The 24,358-nt window shown below is 35.0% G+C and overlaps 1 protein-coding gene across 4 annotated transcripts in view; it reads left to right on the forward strand.

The window, feature by feature from the left end:
* GMDS (GDP-mannose 4,6-dehydratase) overlaps window positions 1–24,358 on the forward strand; it is a 293,913-nt gene that overhangs the window by 27,404 nt on the left and 242,151 nt on the right. For 2 of the 4 annotated variants that reach the window (XM_083358402.1, XM_083358400.1), the window contains exons 2-4: window positions 4,690–4,734; window positions 6,842–6,947; window positions 9,460–9,569. In XM_083358402.1, coding sequence (XP_083214528.1) covers window positions 9,462–9,569 — 108 coding nt within the window. In that variant the 5' untranslated portion in view covers window positions 4,690–4,734; window positions 6,842–6,947; window positions 9,460–9,461. The remainder of the gene's footprint in view (window positions 1–4,689; window positions 4,735–6,841; window positions 6,948–9,459; window positions 9,570–24,358) is intronic. The other 2 variants (XM_083358403.1, XM_083358401.1) reach the window with 1 other exon arrangement.

A 24,358-nucleotide genomic window follows, 5' to 3' on the forward strand; every position in this document is an offset into this window, starting at 1 on the left:
AAATCACAAGAGAGAATAGAAGTTAACAGCAACGGATGATAACAGCAAAAATGGATAGCTAATAATAACTAAGGAAAAACTTCCTAACAGGACAGTTAACCAGTGGAACAGCTTTTGCCTTCAGAAATTGTGGGTGTTTCATCACTGGAGATTTTTAAAAAAATACTGGACAGCTACTTATCTGAAAGGGTATAGGATCTCCTGTTTGAGTAAGGGGTTGGAATAGAAGACCTCCAAGGTGCCTTGCAGCTCTATTCTGATTAAATTAAATTAAATGGAGCCACTTCAGGATCTAACCACTTAGCATATGATAGTGATTTTCTTTGAAGATCTCCCATGTGAACTTACAACATCTAATTTGCCTCCAAGTCCAGAGATGGTTGACCATCTGCTGCATTGATTTTCTAAACACAGCTTCTTCTGCTAATGAAGTCTGGGTTCCATATTAGCTTGGCCAGCTTCTTCAATAAAATCTCTGTTTATACAGTCAAGTACCCCACTAAGATCTATGAAAGATCTGAACAGGTGTTTACCATCTGTTGTATATTTAGTAATAAGTGGTGTAGAACGAAGCAGTTGCCTTTTATGGAGCCCAGATCTAAATCCAGCCTGTTCTTCCACTAATATGTTCTTCTATCGAAAAACAACCCACATTAATCAAGTGCTCTATTACCAACTTTCCACAAGAAGAGCTGTGTCAGGACATTATTGAGAGAAGTAAAAACACACTGCAACAGCCCAGAACACCAGAAAAATGAAACAGAGAGCCTATACAACATCTTAAAAAAAAAGGATACCCATGCTACTTTATCAAAAAATCTCTTGACCATTCAACTCACTACAGCACAACACAAACTATGAAAAGGATAACACTACCAACCATCAAAAATATGTTAGAAACCACCAATACACTCTTACAACCACATAGTATCAACATATTGCCCTCCAAATTAAAGTCCTCCAAAACATTTTAATAAACCAAAAGACCCAGTAGCCCAAGAAGAAAAAATAAGAGTCATCTACAACACGTAGTGTAAGAACTGTATTAGCCACTATGTAGGACAGGCAGAAGACTAGCTGTAATGGAATATGTGAATGACCTTGGGGTAAGAATTTCTACAGACAGGAGAGACAAGAGCGGTTTAATAGTCAGAGAAAGATACTTAAGAAGACCTGCCCTGTAAAAGTAGATTCATTCATTCATTCATTCATTCATTCATTCATTCACAGAATACTCAGATATCAAGTTTATATGAGGTCCCAGATTGTTGGGGGCAGTTAAGCTGACTTTGTAATAATGCCGCTTGGGGGTGTGTGTGAAAGCCCTAATAAGCAGGCATATACATAGAATGAAGGCTACTGCTAAGCTTGTAAGCCGCCCCGAGTCTTCGGAGAAGGGCGGGATATAAATAGAATTAAAATAAAATAAAATAAATAAATATAATGAAGACAGTGAAATTTCAATTTTTGATTCATATTGAGAGACTGCTAATTTTTTTTATAAATCACGGTAGCAATTGTGTGTTGTATCCTGTTTGGCTGCACTTGCCTCAATTTTTTTCATTTTTTTTCCACTTGGTAGTAACTGAAAATCACGAATGAAGACAAATATACATGTGCCAGGATAAAGTTGCAGGATCCAATCTGGGTCGGTCACCGGGACCAGAGGTTTTCTCTTCTGAGCTTTTGAACTCGTGGTGGAGCCCATCGTCAGGGAACTCCTCTCTATCTAGAACTGCTCTGTAGATAAAACCTCTGGTCCCGGTGACCAACCCAGATTGGATCCTGCAACTGAAAATGTTTGGAAAACACATATAAGCAAGGTACAGTGCAATCTGTAAAAGAATCCTTTAGGAGCATCCTTTAGTAGTTGTTCATGTGGATTTTTCCATGTTACAAACTCCAAAAACTAAAAGTCTTGGATTTTCTTAAATATTTAAATCAAAATGGCTATGCATAAATATATATACAAGATGATCAATTTGGAGTATTTGAAACTCCAGAGACAAAATGAAATTGTAAATATCCAGTCTGTGGGATTATTTGAGTAAGATGTTCACTATAGCATTTTGCTGCAAAGAAATCAAGGCTAATGATACAGATTGCTCTAATGTAGTAAGTCCTAATTATTACATTAAATAGTTAAATAACAAATTAGCAATAACATTGTGGAATTAGAAATTATTAGTTTCCTACTTACTTATCTTGTCGTTTTCTGTCAGTTGATAAGCCTGGACAGGAAATACAAAGGAAATGAATGCCATAGCTAGTTTAAAATGTTCCAGCAAGGTTCATAAGTTTAAAACAGCTTAGGTGAAAAGAATAAAACCTTATTTGATGGAATACTTTTGTGTTTAGGCCTATTTTGCATCAAAAAGTTAAGTAATCTGCAAACCTTCTCTTTTTGTGTTTGATTTGTAATAACTTACATGTTCAAATCAGAATAGTAAATATTTTAAATTTTCCGTTATTGCCTTGAATGAAGCAAACATACTTATTCCTCCCCCATTCACCCTCTGAGTGAAAAATGATATGTGTGATTTGTATAATATATGCTCATTCAAATTGGGTTTATGCAATACTTCTTTGGTAGAATAATGAATGATCTTGAGTTTTATTAATTCATATAAAGCTATCTAATATTTCTCAGGTTTCAAATTGAACAATTAGATACTTTTTATCATTTTTGCTTTCTTTCATGTGGCAGCTTATAGCTTAAAGTGTTTTCTTAAAATGTTCACATAAATATTTATAACGTTGTAGTTTCCTGGAAGTCGATGGATTTTATATTTGTAATAATAGAAACTTGTGATGTAGATATTCATCATTGAATGATTATTCATTCAGTGACCTTTCTCCAATGCGACTGCAGTACTTTTGACATGGAGAAGAACAAACAGCGTACAGCTAGTCCTCGTCTTACAACCACAATTGAGCCCTGAATTTCGATCATAAGTTGTTGCTGTCATTAAGTGGATAATCATGTGACCTGACCTAATTTTGCAACTTTTTTTATGATAGTTATAAAGCGAGTCACTTTGGTTGTTAGCAAACCATTGTAGTGGTTTGGCAAATGGTTGCTGGCAAATGGGAAAAAATGTTGCAAATTATGGTCACATGACCATGAGATGCTACAACCAACTGTAAATGTGACCTGTTGTCAAGCACCTGAAATGCGATCATGTGGACACAGGGAGTGTGTGTGGTAGTCATAACTTTGAGAATGGGTTCTAAGTAATTTTATTTTTGAGATTATTGTAAATTGGAATGTTGAATGTTATTAAGCACCGGTTTAAGTCGAAGACTTTCAAGACTCTCTTGAAATCCATTTCTCTCCAATCTCTCCGCATTGCAGCGGGTGATGGGGGGAAGGGTCAGGCAAAGGAAAGATTGTCTACAGAAATTGCTTACTTCCCTTTCCCCACCTTTGCAGACTTTGTAACTTTGCCTCCAGTCCTCTCATTTATACCTTTCCTGGTCTGTAAAGCAAAAGAAAGCTGAAGAAAGATTGTTAACCACAAACAAGATTTCACTTAGAGACTTTTTAACTGAATGAGTTGCAGTTCCAATTGTCATTCAACATGGACTACTTATATTATTAAAGAAACTCTATAGATAATGAAAAGCTTCTAAAAGTATACCTGTATACCTCTTACACTATTCTTTTTTGATATAAACAATTTTATGGAAGGTCAGAAAAAGAACAATAATGTGGCAAAGAAAATAGGGCATGAAATACGAAAAAAAATCTATAACTAAAATTAACTCACAGCAATATTCACATGACTTCTCCATATTTTTCTAGTTTTGCAAACTTGTCCTGCTTCTACTATGTCCATATCCTGCTCAATGTCGTGTGAAGCATACTATAAATGGGGCCTACTCAAGGCTAAACATCCTTATTATTCTGCTATAAAAACATGTATAATTTTACCTAGATTTATTGGAAGTGGATGTATGTGCACATGTGTAGTCCCTCTGCACATGAATTATTTGAAAGCTGTGTTGGGATACTTACACTGCAGATCTTTGATGATTTTAACAATGGTTTTGCTGCAGAATAAATTCTTTTAGTTACAGGTGTTGCAGTCACAACAGAACTAGGTCAGGAAATAGACAGCACAAGAACTATAACTCTATTCTATTGTTTTTGGATATAATTTCAGAATTACTTGACAGTCTGACAAAGATTCCCTTACACTAAAGAGAATCAAGACCAGGCAATCTTGAGTTTCTTCCACACAATCTCCTCTCTTTCTGATCTTAACTGATAACTTGCAAAAAGGTCATTAAACTCCTTCTTCAAGTCCATTTCCATACTGCTCTCCAGGAATTGTGGACTACTAAGCTGTTGTAAAACTTACATATAAAGATATCTATCTTCTTTACATAATACACTTCATTTTCCAACATGACAAATTAAAAGTAGAGAATAATAGCTAGTCTCAATGAATTAATCGTCTATTGTTCTGTATGCTGAAAAACAAAGGCATGATTTGAAGTGCTAAATTCCTTGATGGATTAACATATAACTGATTGACTTCACTGAACTTTCCAAGTAGGAAAGTAATTGTAATATAAGTTCATTTCTGAGTTACAGTATTCTTAAGACGACCGAAGCTGACAGCTTCCACATAGAGATAAAGACGGTCCTAACACTTTCATAACATTTTCCTATCTTCTCATTAGGATGGCTCATACTTGGCAGAGTTCCTGCTGGAAAAGGGCTATGAGGTGAGTGAGTAGTCTTGCTGACTGACTGCAGACTTATGGAATAATTTGGACAGAGCTTCCTTGTTGCTGTCACTCTCTGGTTATGTTTTCCATTCAGCGTGAGATAAGAAATCAAAATGTTTGAAAAGAATGCACAACATGAGCTGTAATGATGCCAGTACATTGTACTGTTTATCATGGAGAGTGCAATGGTGGAATCCCTCTGATCCTCAGGGTATAGCTGTTTTTCCACACTTCCTGCTTATTCAGATAAACAGCAGCCTGTGCAAAGCAAGGCTACATTAAATTCATGTGTTACGATTCAGGAGGAAAAAGTTAACTTATTTGGAATGCCTCCTAAAGAAGGTATTTTTCAGGGGATGGGAGGTGGGGACCTTGAAAAAGTAAATTGAACTGTGTTTCACCAATTATGAAATGTTAGGATTTTGGTACCATAATGTTGTACCACAGAATAAACAGCTGAAAAGTGGTACCTCATTAACGAACTTGATCCTTTTCCATTTAGCTGTCATAACAACATAATATATGCAGTGGTGGGATTCAGCCAGTTCGCACCAGTTCGCCACAACCGGTAGGTAATTTTTTGTTGCCCAGGCCCAGAATGGACTTCTGGAAGCAACATCCACACAGAGAACCAGTTGTTCACCAATTTGAATCCCACCACTGAATATATGTAATATTGAAATTCCATTCTTCTTTAAAATGTTTCTGTCATAGTTCCATCTTCTGTGTTATTTGTTACTTCTAACATTAATCAGTATATTTCATAATAGTAAAGTGACACTACTACTTTTATATTTGTAACTTAGAAATCATGTCTTATTAACATAAGCAAAAGGAAGAACAAGAGAGCAGCTGAAATAAAATCAAGGAAACTGTCCAGTACTAGACATAAAGTATCTGTTTCATTGGGTACTTTCATTATAAATTTATTTATTTATTTATTTTAGTTAATTGGATTTGTATACCGCCCTTTCCCGAAGGACTCAGGGCGGTTTACAGGGAATTAAAACAAGAAATACAAAAATTAAAAACAATTAAAAAGATTATAACAGTCCCTGAAAGAGTAAAAACCCCAATTAAAATTAAAATTAAAATTAAAATTCTCAGCCTGGGCCAGAGAGCTCGAAGAGCCAGGTCTTCAGGTCCCGGCAGAATGAACGGAGGTCGGGGGCAGTCCTCAACTCCACGGGCAGCTGGTTCCAGAGGGCAGGCGCACCCACTGAGAAGGCCCTCCCCCTGGGCGTTACCCGCCGGCAATCTTTTACCGGCGGCACCCTGAGAAGACCCTCCCTGTGGGAGTGCACTGGACGAAGGGAACTTGATGCTGGCAGCAGGTGTTCCCTCAGATATCCTGGACCCAAGCCATTTAGGGCTTTATAGGTCATTACCAGCACCTTGAATCTCACCCGGAGGGCAATATGTTATGGAATATGTTATGGAAATAGTTTGCCACTGCCTTTGTTTTTTATTTTTTTTCTTTCTAGTCCATTTTACAAACCTGGGGTTTCTTTATGGTCTGTCATCCAGGTCTAGGTCTAATCCCGCTTAGTGCGGAGTTTGGCCAGGGTTGGCTAGATGTAGTTAAATTTTCTATTGGTTATATATGTAGGTAGCAAAAATCTCCCTCTTTCCATTGTTCAGAGAAGAACACTGCATAAATAATGTCAATCTGAACCCATGAAGAGATTAAGTACAAATTTACAGTACAAATTAAGTACATATTTATAATTATGTAAGTTATACTAGTCCCATAGGCTTGTACAGAAACAATCAGAAATGATTATTCAACAAGAGAAAGAGCATGGAGAAAGAGGGTGCCATTATTTTCATGCAGCTGTTTCCATTTAAGTAGCTTTAGCACAGCCGTTTGTGAGCTCAACTTACAAGAGAAACTGTTGGACAGCAGGTTCAAAGGTGCTTATTCAGGAGAATATTTGGACCATTGTGTTGTGTCGTGGAATAATTCAGTCTCCTGAATCTTTATGGCTATTTCTTGTGTTTGTATTTGAATCAGACACTTCTGTATCGTGAAATGATCTTGCAACATCTTGACATTGTGAAACGTTATATCCAAAATATTTCCTGTGCTTCTGTTAAATTGCAGGTACACGGAATTGTTCGTAGATCTAGCTCTTTTAATACAGGACGAATTGAACATCTCTACAAGAACCCGCAGGCTCACATAGAAGGAAGTAAGTATGCATTGAAAGGTAAGATGGAATTGTGATTTTATTTTTATTACTAATGTTTGTTTAAGATTTCAACAAACAGATTATGTGAGCATCTTTTTTTAGTCTACAGTAGTGGCCAAAATTGTGGAAACCTTTTGGGAAAAGTATTTTTGAGGTTTGATGGCTAATAACACCACTTTTTTTTTTTTTGGAGTAGTACTATAAAATTATATATCAGTGGAAAGATAATTTAATAATTTATTGCTAAGTTTGTAAGCCGCCCTGAGTCTTCGGAGAAGGGCGGGATATAAATGGAATTAAAATAAAATAAAAAATAAATAAATAATCAAGAATGTAATGCAACAAAGTTTGTTCAACTATCTGTACTTTATTCTATGAAAAGTTATAACCAAATAACCAGAAAAAAGAAGCACAACTTGCTTAGGTTGATATCAGGTAGCTTTCCTTCATCTGATTGTAGCCAATGAGCATGAGTGTTTAGAGAACCACTCAGGTGTCATCTTGTTTTGGCAATGAGCCAATCAGATCACAGTAGGATTCAGTTATTGATGTCATGTATTGAAGCTAAAAGTAGGACATTTGTCAGTGATCACTATCAAGTTGGTTGGGTTTTTCCCCCCTTTCATTTAATGAGCTTGTAAAACATAATAAAATTAAAGTAATGGTGCAAAGAGGTGACTGGTTGCCCAGAAAGCGATGTAAAATAATATTATTAAGTGAACAAGGCTACAGTTATAAAAAAATTAGAGGAAAATTGATGGAAACTTAACCAAAGGTGGCATTTCCACTGTACACAATTTTGGCCACTACTGTAGCCTCTATCCTTTTTTTAGCATTTGAAAAATACTTTAGAAAATAATTTTGTTATTTTTTGTTAATTTCAACTGGAACAGAACATGAAAATTTGATATCAATAATCCTAAAAAAAGCAAAGTAAGAAGACTTTTTAGGATAGCAATATAGGTTTGTTAATATATTGCAAATCATTTCCCTGACTAATTAGAACTAGTTCACAATTCTTTTCTTGGTCATATAACTGCAATTTTTATCAAGTCCCTCTATGCATATATATCCATGTGAAATCAAAATAAAAAATGTTAGCAGTAAAATGAATTTGGTGATCAGATATCAAAATTTTAGCCATTACAGCAAGGCAGCTTGCTAACCAATCTTGTTACTAACATCAGCCATTTCTAACAAAATAATATACTGGTGACTGTTATTTTCCAAGATTCTGTTCCAACACAATTTTCTTAACCAGAATCATGGATAATAAAGCTACAAAAAACAAGTAAGGTTTATGACACTTGGGATAAGGTCCTAGAGCCTAATGGTCATCCATTTCCTTCATCTTCCTCTCATAGATGTTGTCTAAGCAATGCTTCTGTATTTGTTTCTCCTCCTCACTCAAATGTGGCAGCTTTCATTAAGTCAGACTAGTATGAGAGTTCATGTGATTTCCCTGTGCAGCTGGTCCCCTTCTTCAATGCAACTTACTTGATGGAAGATTGAGACATTTTACTTGTATAATTGCTTGTGGTGACTCCTGTCCTCCATATGGCTCTCACTGTAGTAAAAGGATCCAGCAATTGAGTGAGAGGACCATCCACTAAGATGGCAAAAGAGCCATGTAGATAGAGAACCCATTGTGAGGAAGTGCAAATGAGTAACTTCCTCCATCACCATCCAAGTGAGTCACTTTGAAGAAGCCCAGGTGCCACCTGGAGGCTCATGTGTGGGTTGGTCCAGTAAAATCTATGACTGAGAAAGGTGAGAAGGGAGCAGATACAGGTAGGTTGAAGTGACAACCTGTTCTTAAAAAAATATTGTGTATGCATATCTGAAAGCCTGGCATTTGTACCTATATAAATCATAACATGTGAAAACCTTTACACATTTATAGTTGTCTTCTTTATTTAACAATCATGAATATGTAAATTCACCTGATAATTAGGCTACAGATAATGAGGGTCATGTAATAATGATCTAATCATATTCACAAGCTACCCGACTTTACCCATGTACTTATTCTACCTTAGTAATTCAGGCAACCAGTTAACAGAGCAGGAAAAATATAAGAAAATATATTGTGACTGGTAACATAAATGGTTTTAGCAAAACTGAACTATGTTGAAAATAAATAGGACTTCAAATGTTTTCAGTAGACTTTCTTTATTATATAAGTCATTTTATTTAATTTTTCTTTAATCATATTTTTATATTTTTGTCGGAAAACCAGTTGGTAGAAAATCTAATAGCTCATGTAATTTAATAAATACAAATTAAATTTCAGAATTCCTATGATTTATCACTTGGTGACTTACATTTCAAAGAAAATAATGTTTGACTAAGTAAAATATGAAGATTGTACTGTGGTATATTATTAGAAAGCTGTGATCTGCCTTTAATTATAGCGATGATAAAATATATATGTCTGCATGACTTTTCAAGGAATTAGAAAAGTATAAATAGAAATGAATACAACACATGGCAATTTTATATGAATTTTAACTTTTTTTTTAACTTGAAGATATGAAACTACATTATGGCGATTTGACAGATAGTACTTGCTTGGTGAAAATAATCAACGAAGTTAAGCCCACTGAAATTTACAACCTTGGAGCACAGAGTCATGTTAAAGTAAGTAATATTAATAAATGTCTTACAAAATAAACGTGATTATATGAAGGAAAAAAGTAATATATTTTGTTGCTACTTATTTTGTTAGATCCCATTTTTTTATTTTAACATATATTTATGTACAACATTCTGAGAATGCAAAAATACAAAAGAAATCTTAAATAATGGTTTAAGTAAACAAAGCTATACCAAACAGGTGTTGGTGTATATCCATGTATATAGGAGAGAGAAGCATGATTTGTGAGTATAAACATTTAAATACATACAGGAAACACAGATGACTCACTTGTGAATTATTTAGTCATGTTAATTTCTTAACTGAAGGTTGATTGGAGTTTAGGATATTCTTGAATGACGTAGATCAGGGGTCCCCGGTCCGTGGACCAGGTACCTGGCCGTGGCGTGCCAGCAACCAGGCTGAATACACAAGCAAAGTCCCATCCGCCTTGATGCAGGCAGTACACAAAACCATGCTCCCTCTAGTCTGCGGAAAATTCTCTCTCCACATAACCAGTCCCTGGTGCCCAAAAGGTTGGGAACCTCTGATGTAGAACACCCTTTTTCACTTTTTGCAATTATTTTTGTTTCAGCACTGCCCTTTGTGTTTAAACACTTTTTTCCTTGCAAGTTTTCTTGTTATTTAAATATAGGTGTAATCTTTAAATATCCATGAACATTATTTCTATAAAATACATTGATATAAACAATAAGTAATTATATATTCAGTGTCTACAAACTGAGATAGAGTCTCAATTTGTTAAGGAAGTACCATTCCATCATGTTGCAATAAAGCAAGTCCATTTGTTCAACAAAGCGATGGGCTTGACACTTCTCTGAAGAGAATGCCCTTGTAGGGTCACTGATCCCCATTGGCCATACACTGCACTGGAGTGGATTTCTTCCCTTCTCCAGAAGTTGAAGCTCTGCAAACCACTTTATTCTACTCCCATTTACCTTTCACCCTTCCTGGCCACTGAGAAATTTCCAACCTTATCTTTCCCTTGTCTTTTGCTTCTTGATCATCAAAGTTTTAAGCACAGACTTTAAAAATAATAATAATACCTTAGTATTAAATGTTAAACTTAAAAATCTAAACCTTAATATTATAAAATAATGCAATGCATTTTGCAACTTTTTATCAATTTTATCAATATCAGTTACACAAGTTACACAATCTTCCATTTCCTTAGAACTTTTATTTAGCATTGATTAAACATGTTTTTATCATATTTAAAGGTTTTAATTTATCACAATGTCAAAGTTTCCAATTTCTATTGTATAAATAACCCCTGTAGTCAGTTACAACACAGTAAAACAATTAACTTGATAAAAAGTTTTAAGCCCAGAGATAAACGTAATCAGTTAAAGGAATGAGAAGAACGTTGTTGTTCAGGGATGATGATGATGATGATGATGATGATGATGATGATTATGTTAATGACAGTGATCATTTACTATAATTAATTTAAATTATTGCTTAAATACCGTTGCCATCAAATCAAACCGAACTCTTGGCAACTTATCCAGACACATTTATGTTTGTTAGATGTTTTTGCAACTTTGCAGTCAAACCTATAGTTCTGGGCTTCCAGGGTAGTTAGTATTCTGTACAAATATTAATCAGGCCTAATCCTATTTACCTTTCTGGGCCCAGGAACTTCCTCTTGCTTGTTAGTGTTGATTTTTAATGGAAAGCCTATATTTGCTTCATATATTCTGAGAAAGAATTTAGTTTCACATCAGACAAGTACAATCCTCATTTTCTTTAGCATTCACCTAAGAAGAATAAAATTAAATTTATCAACTATAGAAATAAATGATAATAGGTTGAATTCCAGCTTAGTAGTTCTGTTTGCGCATCAAGACTTTTCTGTCCTATCTATATCCCAGCCATATATTCCTTTCCAATTGCTTTTCCTGAATGTTAGAATATTCAGAAAGGTATGGCATGTTGGATGGTATATTGCAGTGCAAGAGGGACATGATTAGTCATAGGATATTCTGCCAAGTTGAAATCCCTTCCACTCAAACAGGTTTGGATCCAATCCAACATTCTTTTTGTTTGTAAATGTTGGCCAGGACTTATCAGAGCACACACAGTTGACACTTCTGTATGGAGGAGGGTTTCTTGTACGTGTCATTTCCACTGCCCCTTCAACCCATGACTGCATTTGAATGCCCTACTTGATAGCTTTTGAATTTTTGGCAGGTCATGAGGTCTAAGCAAACTCATGAATACTCTGTGCAAAATTGTTTACAAAACTCTCTTTAACATTGTGTGTGTGTGTGTGTGTGTGTGTGTGTGTGTGTGTTTCGTTGTTTCTGTTCATCGTTGTTTTCTTTTATTCTCATGTAACTGATTTGAATTATTTGACAGAGTTGAGGAGTGATACAAAATTAAACAAGATAAATTCCCACATTGCTACCTCTTCTGTATTTAGCCACAAAATGCGGAATGAAGATGAAAGTATATTTTTGCTGTCTTTTGTGGGTTTTTTAGCTGTGTACATGTGTATTTCTGTGTGTTTCTGTGTTTTGATACATATAAAAGTTCCCCGCACATGCGTGCTAGTCGTTTCCGACTCTAGGGGCCGGTGCTCATCTCCGTTTCATAGCCGAAGAGCCAGCGCTTGTCCGAGGACGTCTCCGTGGTCATGTGGCCGGCATGACTAGCACGGAATGCTGTTACCTTCCCACCGTAGTGATACTTTTTCTGTTACTCAGTAATAGCAATAACTTGCATCATTGTTGCCTTTCGATTTTCTGGAATGTAGGCAGTACTGTACTTTTCAATCTTCAAAATTTTTTCTAATAAGTATTTGGATCTGGCAATATTTTCAAAATGTCTATTATTATGACTTGTCATACTAGATTTGGCATTTTTATTCACCTTCCTAAGGATCTGAGATAGTTAGGTGTTTTTATTTGATGGTATTAAAGGTATCAGCATAGGATATAAACTGTTCTAACTAAAGCTGCCTTTTGCAATTGACTAATGGTGATTTTGTCAATGCCAGTGGTGTTCATGTGATGCTTCAGATGTTTTTTCAATTGCACCCAAGTTGCCTATTGCTATTGGTACTATCTTTGTTTGCTTTGTCACTGTCCTTCCACTTTGATTTACGAGTCTTTGTATTTTGTGATTTTTCTCCAGTTCTTTCTCTTCCATTCTGCTTATCTCCAAATACTGCAATGTCCACTATTTGGACTTTTTTCTGTTTCCTATGACAGTTGTTAAATATGGGTGGTTATGTGGTGATGCTTACCTGTTTGAATGTTAATGTATTTTATAACTCAAGTTCCTAAAGCAGTTCACAGTTTATGAGACAGTCTTGTATAGTGGTTAAAGGCATGAATAGGAAAACTGGTAGACTGAATTCCAATCCTTCTCTTAAGTATAAAGCAAGCAGGGTGACTTTGGATCAGTCTTAGCCCTAGAAGAAGTAAAAGATAAACCACTTATTAAAATGTTGCCAAGAAAACTGCACAAATTTCTCCAGGCAGTTGCCTGAAATCCAAAGTGACCTGAAGGTACCAAAATCTCCCAAATACAAAAACTAGCCACCTTATGATAGCGGTTCAAATAAATCTGAAATTCAGAATAAGAAAATTTGGGGGTTAATAATGTTTTGTGTGAGATTTAATAATTGTACCCACATTAAATCTTATTTGTCTCTTGTGTTTTCTGTGTCCTCATGCAGCTTTGACGTATAGTTATTATTTTATAGTGGCACAGTACATCATTATCAGTTACTCTAAGCGTAACCAGTGTTTTCTTCATTTTGATGCCTTATTGTTTCTACACTACTGGCTGAATAGGTTTTCCCCTTCCAGTTAATTTTATGTGACTTCTGCTAAAAGTAAGGAAAATAAAGTAATAGGATGTTGGTCTGGTTTCCTGTAGGAAACCAACAAAGATAAATCATTTTTGGAATGAGTCTGCCAAAGTCCAGGGAAAATGGATAAAGTTCTTAATCACAAATTCAGAGGAAAATAACTTTTAGAGTAGTTAATTATGTTCTACATTATTGCAGAAGATAAACAAAACCACCAGATAAAGGAGAAAAGGTATGTACTTCACTTATAAATCTGAATTTTAATGCATCTTAGTGAGTAGTCTATCAAAAGACGTGCCCCAGATAGTCCTTGACTTCTGATCATAGCTGGAATGGGGCAACTGGGGCTTCCTGAGGCAGCTGCAGCTTCATGCCACAACGATGGGAGCTTCCCAGGGTGGCTGGGGCTTCCAGGATGGCTGACGCTTGGCATTGTGCTGCTGGACCATAGTGGGGTAGCTCCGGCCTTCAGCTGTGCTGCAGCTCAGGGGCTTCTTGCAGCCTCAGAGTCACTGCACGCCACGAAACCCCTGAGCCAGAACTTGGCAAGGAGCCCAAAGCCACATAATCCTGAGGCTGTTTTCTGGCCTAGAAAGGAGGATCCAGGATCCAGGCCAAAAGATCAGGATAGGGGACCAATAGATTGGTGGGGGGGGGGGAGTTCAAGGCAGGCCCTTACCTAACTGAGGTTGAGGGCTGGGAGGGACAAGACTACCTTGGATTGGTCCTCACTAATGACCAATAGAATTTGCTTACAGATGGCAACAGGGAGTTCTGTCACTAAGCGATGTGATCACGTGCTGTCGTGCTTTACGATCACATCACATATTGACTAGAATTTTTGGTTCCAACTGTAGTCTTAAATTGAGGACTATCTGTCGCTAGAGAGCTTAATGTTTGATTCTGAGCAGGTGCTTCGGAGCATGCAAAGTGCAAATACAGAATCTACTTATGACATTAAAACATCTGCATCTGTTTTAAGGATCATGCAGTGCTTTTGTATTCTAGTTCCCATTGCCCAAGTAGGCACTCCTCAAAGTGCTTTTTTTCTCCTTCAGACAGTGTTAAAGTTGATTATGGATTAGTTTTGTTTTAAATATTTGCTTTAAATATTTCACAAATCCACATATATTAATTGCTATTTCTTATTATAATTAATGTCTAAAGTGCTTGTATTTATTTATTTATTTTATTTATTATTGGGATTTATATGCCGCCCTATCTCCCGAAGGACTCAGGGCGGCTAACAACAATAACATACAATAATACAGAAGTTAAAAGAAAAATTAAATTAATGGCCCTGTAGAATAAATTAAAATTAAAATTAAAATAAGTTAAAAATTAAAGTTAAAAATTAAAAACATAATTAAAATCCCTGTCAGTCCAGTTCAGCCTGGTGGAAAAGGAGTGTTTTTATACACACACACACACACACACATATACACACATATATACAATATTTCAATTAATCATATTAAAATATTAAATATTATTAAAATATAATTAATTGAATGGTTATTATTTCCTACTTGTAACAATCATTATAAGTGATTTAGTTGAACGATCAATCAGCATTATAAAATACATCAAAATATTAATTTTAAAAAAATGTATTTCTCTTTACAGATCCCCTAAAGTATACACCCAGTTATTGATAAAACAAACTTCTTTAACTGCTCTGGTTTTTTTTTAAAAAAATATTTATAGAAATTGTTACTTTCGTGACTTTTTCCTAGGGCAAGCATTATTTAAAACAAAAGTATACATTTTATTTGTTTAAATTCAAACTAAATATTTGTTTCCAATATAAATAAAAGTTTAAATTCCAAATAAAAGAACATTTCCAGGCAATTTGCATAATAATTGAAAAATCATATAAGATTGGAAATGATCATAGTTTGTTATTGATCATATAAGCTTCCATGGGGCTTTTTATATTCAAGAGATGGAATATTTCCTCATGGTGTCTGATACTAGAATCTGGCAGAAAGATTTCTTTTAGTTATAAGCCAAGGTTTTACTTCATACAAGGGCCAGAAAAATGCCCTTAAACTTAGAGTTTTCTATTTACAGAATGGAAATGATGCCTATTTGAAGATGAGATATCAGTGAAAAACTAGCATATTACAGTAGATATATAAGCTATGGGTATTGTTGTCAATATATTTTTGTCAGTGTGATCCATTGCATCCCTGTTTTATTCAGGCAGTGTTTCTGCTCAAGAGAGAATGGGGAGGGGGCATGGGAAAATACAGTTATTTTTTTACTAATTCTATCTTCCCCCTTACCCATTGAAAACCTACTTTGGGGATTAAGTAACAGTCCAATGCACTATGATATATAATGCTGCTGGGAGCTGGCTAAAAGTGGCAATCAATAAAAATTATCTCCTTCCCTACTTGCTGGGAGGAGCTTCTTATAAACCTTGGTTTCTTTTACAAATAAATGAGCATGTCTGGATCCAAACCACAGTATTGACCATCTAAGGTTGCAATTTTATAAATATTTATTTCAGTGAGAATAACTTCAAATGGGACTTGGATTTTGGTATAATGAATAAATACCTATTATTTACATGAAATTAAATAACTAGGACTTTAAAAAGTTTAAAATGTGTTTTATTTGTGTGACATGACAGAAAGAGAGAGAAAGGAAGAAATAACCTGTATATATATATATTTTTTTTAAAAAAACTCTTCTTCAGGCCTAAAATTTGCTTTACTATAACAAAAATACTAAGGATGCAACATGCCATTAAATATGAAAGTAACGTGTAAATGTTGTCACAAGAACATTTGTCTTTGTCTCATTTGCACTGAAGGACATATTTAAACAGAGAATGCCAGTAAAAAATTTTACACTCTTTGTTTTCGTTTGATCCAAGATTGCATTTTTCAAAACAGGGCATTGACGGAGATGTTTTCCTTTTTGTCAAATAGATGGCAGCAGAGTGTTAGATAATGAACCATTCAATTCCTTTGGCTGTAATGAAAGAAGCATGACAGACAGTAGGCTTCTATCAACCATAGCCTTGTAGAAAGTTGTAGTTATACATTAAATAAGAAAGAATGCTACTATTAATAATGCATAAGAATAGAAGACTAGAAGACGAAGAAGGTTATGCAATGCTATACATTGTGAATAGTTCCAGGTGGGAATGCCTAATCTTTTAAGGTATGAGATCAACTCATGAAATATGATGGAAGTTAGCTAAGAATAATATACACATCAAAATAAATAGACAGAGAAAAATAGAAAGTGTTCACAAGTTTTAAGTGAATTGACTACTGCCTTGGGGTACTACGGGACTAAGCCTGCATATCACTTTAAAGATAAGCTATTCAGAGAAAGAAAATGTCAGTACTCAGATTTGACTGGCATTATTTAAGAGCTAGGCTCAAGAATAAGAATAATATATTATTTTAAGGAAGTGTTTCTCACACATACTGTGGAAGCTATTTTGCAGTATATATTGCTGCAGCTCTTGAAAGCTTGTGCCTATTAATAAAAGTTGTTAGCCAGAAAAACTGCTGACAGATTCATTCTACGTTTTTGAAACTTGAACAAATATCCTAAAATAATTCTCACTAAATAAAAACATTAAAAGTATATTGATTAGCATTAGGCAATATATTGTATGTGTTGATTTCTAAAATTAGATTTTATAAAAATGCTTTCTTCTTTTTTTATAAAATTTTGGTTGTATCTTATCAATAATTTAGGCAATAACTAACAGTTACTGTACATTTACAATACATTTATATTTAGAATATGAATATATATTCCTGCCTGTTCACCAAGGCATAAACAGGAGTATTTTAACTTATTAGTCATACAGGTCAGATTAAATGAAAGTTATTAATTTATTTCTGTATTTATTAATTGAATTTGAATTTTTTCATAATGCCAAGCTATATCATTGGCCATTACTTAGCAAAGGTTGATGTATATTACAGCTATATTAATAGATAATTACATTGCAGTTCATCATATACCGTACTGCATATTTAATACTGTTTAAAATATATTAGTCTTATTTAAACTTAATGCTTTTTGAAACTCCTAGTATAATATGCTTGTTTTTACAATACTTCTTTATATATAGTAGCCATTATTTTTCCATTGTGAAGTTTAGCAATATTAAAAAAAATAGTTTTAATCCTCTTGAGTTTGTTAAAACAAATTATGGTTAGCATGGATTTCTGATTGAACTCTTCCAATATAGAATTAATACAACTTGATTATTGTTAAGGGAGTGAATAAAAATTAGCTGATTGGGGCTTTGAATATCATTAATATCATCAATAGAAGATATCATCTCAGCAAAGCAAAAATTAAATTTAAGAAATGAAGGAATAAAATTATTTAAAGTAATGTAGCAGATGGTTACCATTTAGCATTTTCATCATGTTTATCAATATGATAGAAAAAATAGATGAAGAGTAAAATAATGGCCATAGCCTGAAGACTTGTTCATACAATTAAGCTGCATTGTCATAACATAGAAAATAAACAGAAATTGATCCAGATTTAAATTTTGCATTGTTCTGAATCTTCCCAATTCTGTAGCAGTGTTGTGATTTTCAGTTTTTTTTTCTCTCTGATATCCTCCCTGTGTACGCTTGAATAAGACAAAAGACGGATACAGTATTTACAATATTAAATGCCAGGTGATTTGAAACAAAAGAAATGTAGCCTAATATTGAATTAATGAGAAACATTGGATTGTAATAAAATACTTGAATATTTCCATGGCCAAAAGCATATTTTTTTCCTAGTAGAAACATGAAATGTTAAATTCTCATTCATGCTTTAAAAGAGACTGTGTTTTACTTAAGTTGTATAGTTAATGTCAGAGGGTTACATATTCAAACCATAATGATATTAGAACCACAGAAATTATTAGGGGTTGAAGCTAAAATATATAAAAATTGTTCAGACTTATTCCTGCTCAGTTTGGAAACTAATTCTAGCTTAGTTCCTAGTTCTTAATTAATTAATTCTTAGCAAGTTGTTTAATCAAGCTCTGTTTTTTCGTGACTAGATGGGCACATTCAAGTTGTTTTCTTGGCAGCAGGAAATAATCAGTTTACTGTAGTTTTTTTTTCTTGCCAGTATACTCAGTAGCCATAAAAGTTCCTGGTGGATTCCCATCTAAGAATTAAATATGTTTAATTCCTCTTAGCTTTTTAAAGATCATCCAAAACTGGATAAGTGGTCTCACTTTCTGTGACCTGAGGTAATTTAGGAGCACAACATTTTATTAGCTCTCAGTCAAAACATTATAATTTAGCAAGGATTATTATTTGTTCTTAACAAAATTGTTACAGTGCATTAGGTTATAGCTAATAGTGTCTCTACCAGTAAACTGAATGCCATTGGCAGATCAGATTCCCTTTCCCATTTGCAGTGTCCCAAATTACTGACTTTAGAAACATAACTGGGCTATTGCAGGGATTTTCAGAAGAGAGGAAAGGAGAGGGAAAAAACTAGCATAGCACAATCAGAAGTCACAAGGTTGGACTGAGGCCAAGAAGGTATATAGATTTGCTTGGCTGATGAAGAGAAAGAATGAAATTTAAAAAAGTAGGGTTTTTGCTCATGCATCCTGTTTCCTGCCCAAATTTGCTTAGGATCCTCTCCCACCCCCCACAGAGCAGATTTTGTGAGACTAAGGAAACAGCAGGTTGAGAGGAAAGTGGTCTCCTTAAGACATCATCGAGAGTGGCCTTTGGATTCTGCCGTTCCCTTTATAAAAGCTACAGGTAAAGTTAGAAAAGCACTTCTAAAATTTGGTCTTTTCACAGTAGCACACGTTTATCAAAACGTATCTTTGTGGAGTACAGTTTACTTCATCAGATGTGTAGATCGGCTGAACTGATGTCAGACTGAAATTAAAATGAGGTTGGAGGAAAAAGGGAGGGGAAGTTCTTGCATGTGACATACATTTATACCAAAGTTTAGTCTCCAAAGCATCTTCACATGATTTTTCTTTAATATGATATATGCCATAATCTGCCAGCAGTTGACATGATAACTTAGAAACAAAGACAGAGTAATATCAGCATTTTAACTTCTCAAGACGTTCCTGTATAAATTTCAAAGAGCAGTTTTGGAACAGAATTTTACTAGTACAATTGAATGGGAGATGGCTGAATTTACATACATTTCAAGAGGTTTCAGGCCATCTCAAAAGGTCTCAATGAAAGAACCTGTAAAGTCTCTCATATGGAACCTGCATCAGCTTAAATAGCCTGTCTTCTCCCCCCCTCCTGCATTCTTTTACCCCAATTTAAATCCTACGTCAATTTACATACCCTATGCATCTGATGAAGTGAGTTCAAATTCAAGAAAAGGTATCACTTTTAATAAAATATAACTTAACATTTTTATTATTTTTTTAATCCCATTTATATCCCGCCCTTCTCCGAAGACTCAGGGCGGCTAACAATCTAAGCACAATCAATGTGCTTAGCAATAGCCTTCATTCTATGTATATGCCTGCTTATTAGGGGTTTCGCCCCCTCCCCCCAAGCGGCATTATTACAAAGTCAGCTTATTGCCCCCAACAATCTGGGTCCTCATTTTACCTACCTCGGAAGGATGGAAGGCTGAGTCAACCTTGAGCCTGGTGGAATGCGAACCTGCACTAATTGCAGGCAGCTGGTGTTACTTAAGGAGGCATTAGCCCACTGCTCCACCAAGGCTCTTTAAATTCCAGCTGATTTTTGGCTGCCACACATCAAACTAGCTCTATTCCTAAAATATCTCATTTTGTCTTTATAGTACAACTATTACAATATTGAATGTTAAACATTGGCAACTGTGCTACCTTTTATATTCCTTATTAAAAAAAATTATATTGTAAAGCTATATAGCTGTAAATTTAATCAACCAATTTCAAAAAAAGTTTCTTACAGCAAATGAATAACATAAAGTTACCAACTATTAAGCTATGTATCATGCTATGCCAGTATCTTAATGCTTTAAACACAGGAGAAACAGAAAATCAGAACTGTTTAAATGTTTTTATTGCTATCACTTTCTGATTTAACCTCTTTTTTTTTGCTCAGCTGATAAAAAAGAGAATTACTGTTAAATTATTTTACATGCAAAAGAGTTTGATTAAAACCATCTGTTTCACTGTTTAATCATCAGACTTGTCATGAAAAATAGGCCAAGCATCCCAAGGGGACTAGTAGATATATTTAGTTAGGAAAATAATAAAAAGTGAAATGAGAAAATATGCAGGTATCAAAAGTGAGTGATCTATAACAACCTTTTCTTTGCTTCTGGATATGCTGGAACAGACTACCTATAAATCCTTACACTGTCAAGTTAAAACATTTTATTTCATTGATTCAATAAAAATAGAAATAATTTTTTCTATTCTTTGATTTCAAGTTAAATTATACTAGTGGGGGAAAAAACATCAAAGAGAAATTGCCTCCCTGTTCTTACTGTACAATGGAAGAAATTAAAGGCATTCATCAATTTTGAGAGCTTTGTGATGGCTGTGATCGAACATTTATGTTTCTCAATAAAATACAAACAAAGCTTGTAGCTTCTCATGCAAAACAGTTTTTTTCTTGCCCATTGTGTAAATCATAAAATCACAGAATTTTCAATTACTTATTTCTTGCTAAATCTAAACTTAGTAACTATGTTTCCGAAATCATTTTGGATGTGAAGCTATAGGTTAAAACTGATTTTATATCTGAACTTGTTCATGAACTATATAGCTGCAGAGTTCAGATGTAACAGAAAACAAAAACTAAAACTTTAGAATTTATACCAAAAAAAGAGGAGCTCATTTGTTTTATGTGGTATAGCAAGATTTCTTAATATCTTAGCTATGATTTTGCCTATTCAACACTAATAATAATCTTCTTTCTAGATTGAAACTCAAATATACTTTTTGTGTTATTTGACTGAAAACTAATTGAGATTAATCCAAAACTAACAATATTTAAAAGGGGGGGAAGGGGGATTAAAAGGAGGTAGCCTGAGAGAACGGTGTGCCACTGTTCCTTCCTAAGCCTGAGAGGGAGTGGTTGATCCAAGGTCAGTTAGCTGGCATTGTGCCCAAAGAAGGACTAAAACTCACAGTCTCTTAACCACACCACCGAACTGGCTCTCATTCTTCCATCATCTAAGGTAAAGGTAAAGGTTCCCCCGCACATGCGTGCTAGTTGTTTCCAACTCTAGGGGCCAGTGCTCATCTCCATTTCAAAGCCGAAGAGCCAGCGCTTGTCCGAAGACGTCTCCGTGGTCATGTGGCCAGCATGACTAGACGCCAAAGGCGCACGGAATGCTGTTACCTTCCCACCGTAGTGGTCCCTATTTTTCTACTTGCATTTTTACGTACTCTTGAACTGCTAGGTTGGCAGAAGCTGGGACGAGTAACAGGCGCTCACTCTGTTACACGGCACTCGGGATTCGACCTGCCAAACTGCCAACCTTCTGATTGACAAGCTCAGCGTCCTAACCCACTGAGCCACCGCGTCCATCATCTATTTATCCGTATATCTTTCTGCCAGTCTGTTTATTTATCATCCATCTAATATACATTTGTTCATACATTTATATTAATAAAAACAGTATTGGTTGTTAACAAAAAGGATCATATAGCTACTTTCACCCAAAATATTTGTTAGATTCATATTCTTTCCCCTCCAAGATTTCAAAGTGACTTCCATGAGGCTCTCCCTCCTTTTAATTCTTTTAATTCCTTCAATAACTCCATGATGGAGGAAATGTGAGTGGCCCAAAGTTACTGATGCTGTGGATAGACATGAATCAGTCCTAGTTCAAGATTTTACTACATCTACTTCCAAAAATTACCCAAACTTTAACGATAATCCCTACGATAGGGAAGATGTAAGTAGAATGAATACTGTAAGTGAATGGATGAATATATACATGACCGCACCCCATGAGTTTCTATAAGATAAGTATTTGATGCTGCTATAGCTGTGATTCTAAACTGACTAAGATTTTGAACTCTGAATAAAGCAGGAGGACATGGTGTCTTTCTGTTCCTTGGTTTTTTCATGCATTATGATCTATATAAATACATATATTATCTATTTAGCACTTGTCATAAATACCTTTTTACAACCCTGGAGTCCCTAGAGTCAGGGTGACTAGATGGAGCTGAGCGTTTACTAACTGGATGCCCTTCCTGATGCCTACGTGAAGTTTGCAGCAGATTTTTTTTCTTTGTGCCCTAGAAGAGAATCATCTGCCACTCCCTAAGATTGAACTCTCAATCTTCTGAGTAGGAGGTGAGCATCTTCACCACTAGGCCACCATGCCGGTCTTTCGGACTAGAACAACAGCACTTATCAGAATCATTTTATTTAAATAGTGGTGCACAGTTGTGCATAATTTGAATCAGTGTCTAGATTCACTGTTGAGGATCAACAATTTGAAATGGAACTCAGATTAAAATATTGCGGGAATTCTGAGTACAGATTAATAAAGTCTTGGCTCATATCACATCATATTTAACTGTGGTTGAAAAGACGAAAGTGTTGATAATTGATCTCAATCTCTCTTTTCTGTTTAAAAAAATAGAAGAGAAGTAAAAGGGAAGCAGAAGATAAACTGGAATCTATCACATCTAAAAAAAGATGAATGAAAAGAGAATCAGAGCAAATAAAAACTGCTCTGTAATAGTTCACAGTTAACCTATGCTTTTCCTCATTTGAACATTTAGGATTAGGCAAAATTGTAGTAGATACAGTTAATAGCTATAAGTTATGATGACTTGTAGTGCTGGGACAATAAAAAGTAATGGCCATCCTGAGACCATGTTTTGGGAAATGTGAATGGGAGGATGAAATAGAGGCTTGAAAGAATACTGGGAACACACAGGAGGTGCTGTTTGTGAGACAAAAGGAGTATCAAAGTATCAGATACAGGTAAACCTAAATTTATTTTTGCCCCAAGCACATGTGAACAGTGACTGAAAATCTTAAGAGTGAGTTCTTTAATATTGGTTGAAGATTAATTGGTTGAATATTAATTAATTATACGAGCCTAAGTATCTTGGGAGGATTATGATTATTAATAGTCATAAAATAATATTTTAAAATTTTAGAGTGACAGCAGGACAGAATAGTCTAACGAGACATCTTTACAAAGGGTGGTAGGAAATGGCTAGTTTGTATTTGTTAAGTCCCAAATCCAAAAGTAACAAGGCAAATCTTTACTTGACCGCTAAATTCAGACAGTTCTGGCATCACATTTGCTCCCAGTCCAGAAAAGCATGGGAGTGACAGAGTAACACTTAATCTGAGTGACAGAGACGAACCTGAGAAAATACCAAGACTGTCCATGTGTTCCTTAGAGAGGAATGCAACATCATCTAATATTGTGGCCTATAGTTCCGGGATTAAGATTTCATAATTCTCTCATTCATGAGTCACAAACCACAAATCACTGTCTTATAACAAATCATTCGGTTCCCTGGCTCTTCTCCAACTTGTTACAGCATCCTTATACTAGTATGACACTGGCATCCTTTCATCTGTCTAATGACAGGGTGTCAGTTCTATATTGGCAACATTCAAGTCCAGATTCCCTGATGATCTTGTTCAGTGGTATTATACAGACATATGACAAGGGTTACAGACTGGATCACTATGGGGTCCCATAGATTAAAAGCAGTGGAACTTTAAAAAAAGTCCCTGAAAGCCATCTTCTGAAATGTACAGTCCAAGTAAGAGTGAAGCTATTGAAGAATAGTACTTCAGATCTTTGCCTAAACAGTTGGATGCCATAATTCATGATATTAAAATCTCTTTAAGTATCCTGTCTCTTGACCCAACATCAGCATCTTTCACAAAATTGGTGCCATATAGCTGGATTTCCTTACGTGGATGATGGATTCCCTATTGACTTTCTATGGGAAGCAAATCTTTATCTTTTGCTTTTCCAGTCTAGTTT

The sequence above is a fragment of the Vipera ursinii genome, assembly GCF_947247035.1.
Source record: "Vipera ursinii genome assembly, chromosome: 3".
Classification (NCBI taxonomy): Eukaryota; Metazoa; Chordata; class Lepidosauria; order Squamata; family Viperidae; genus Vipera; species Vipera ursinii.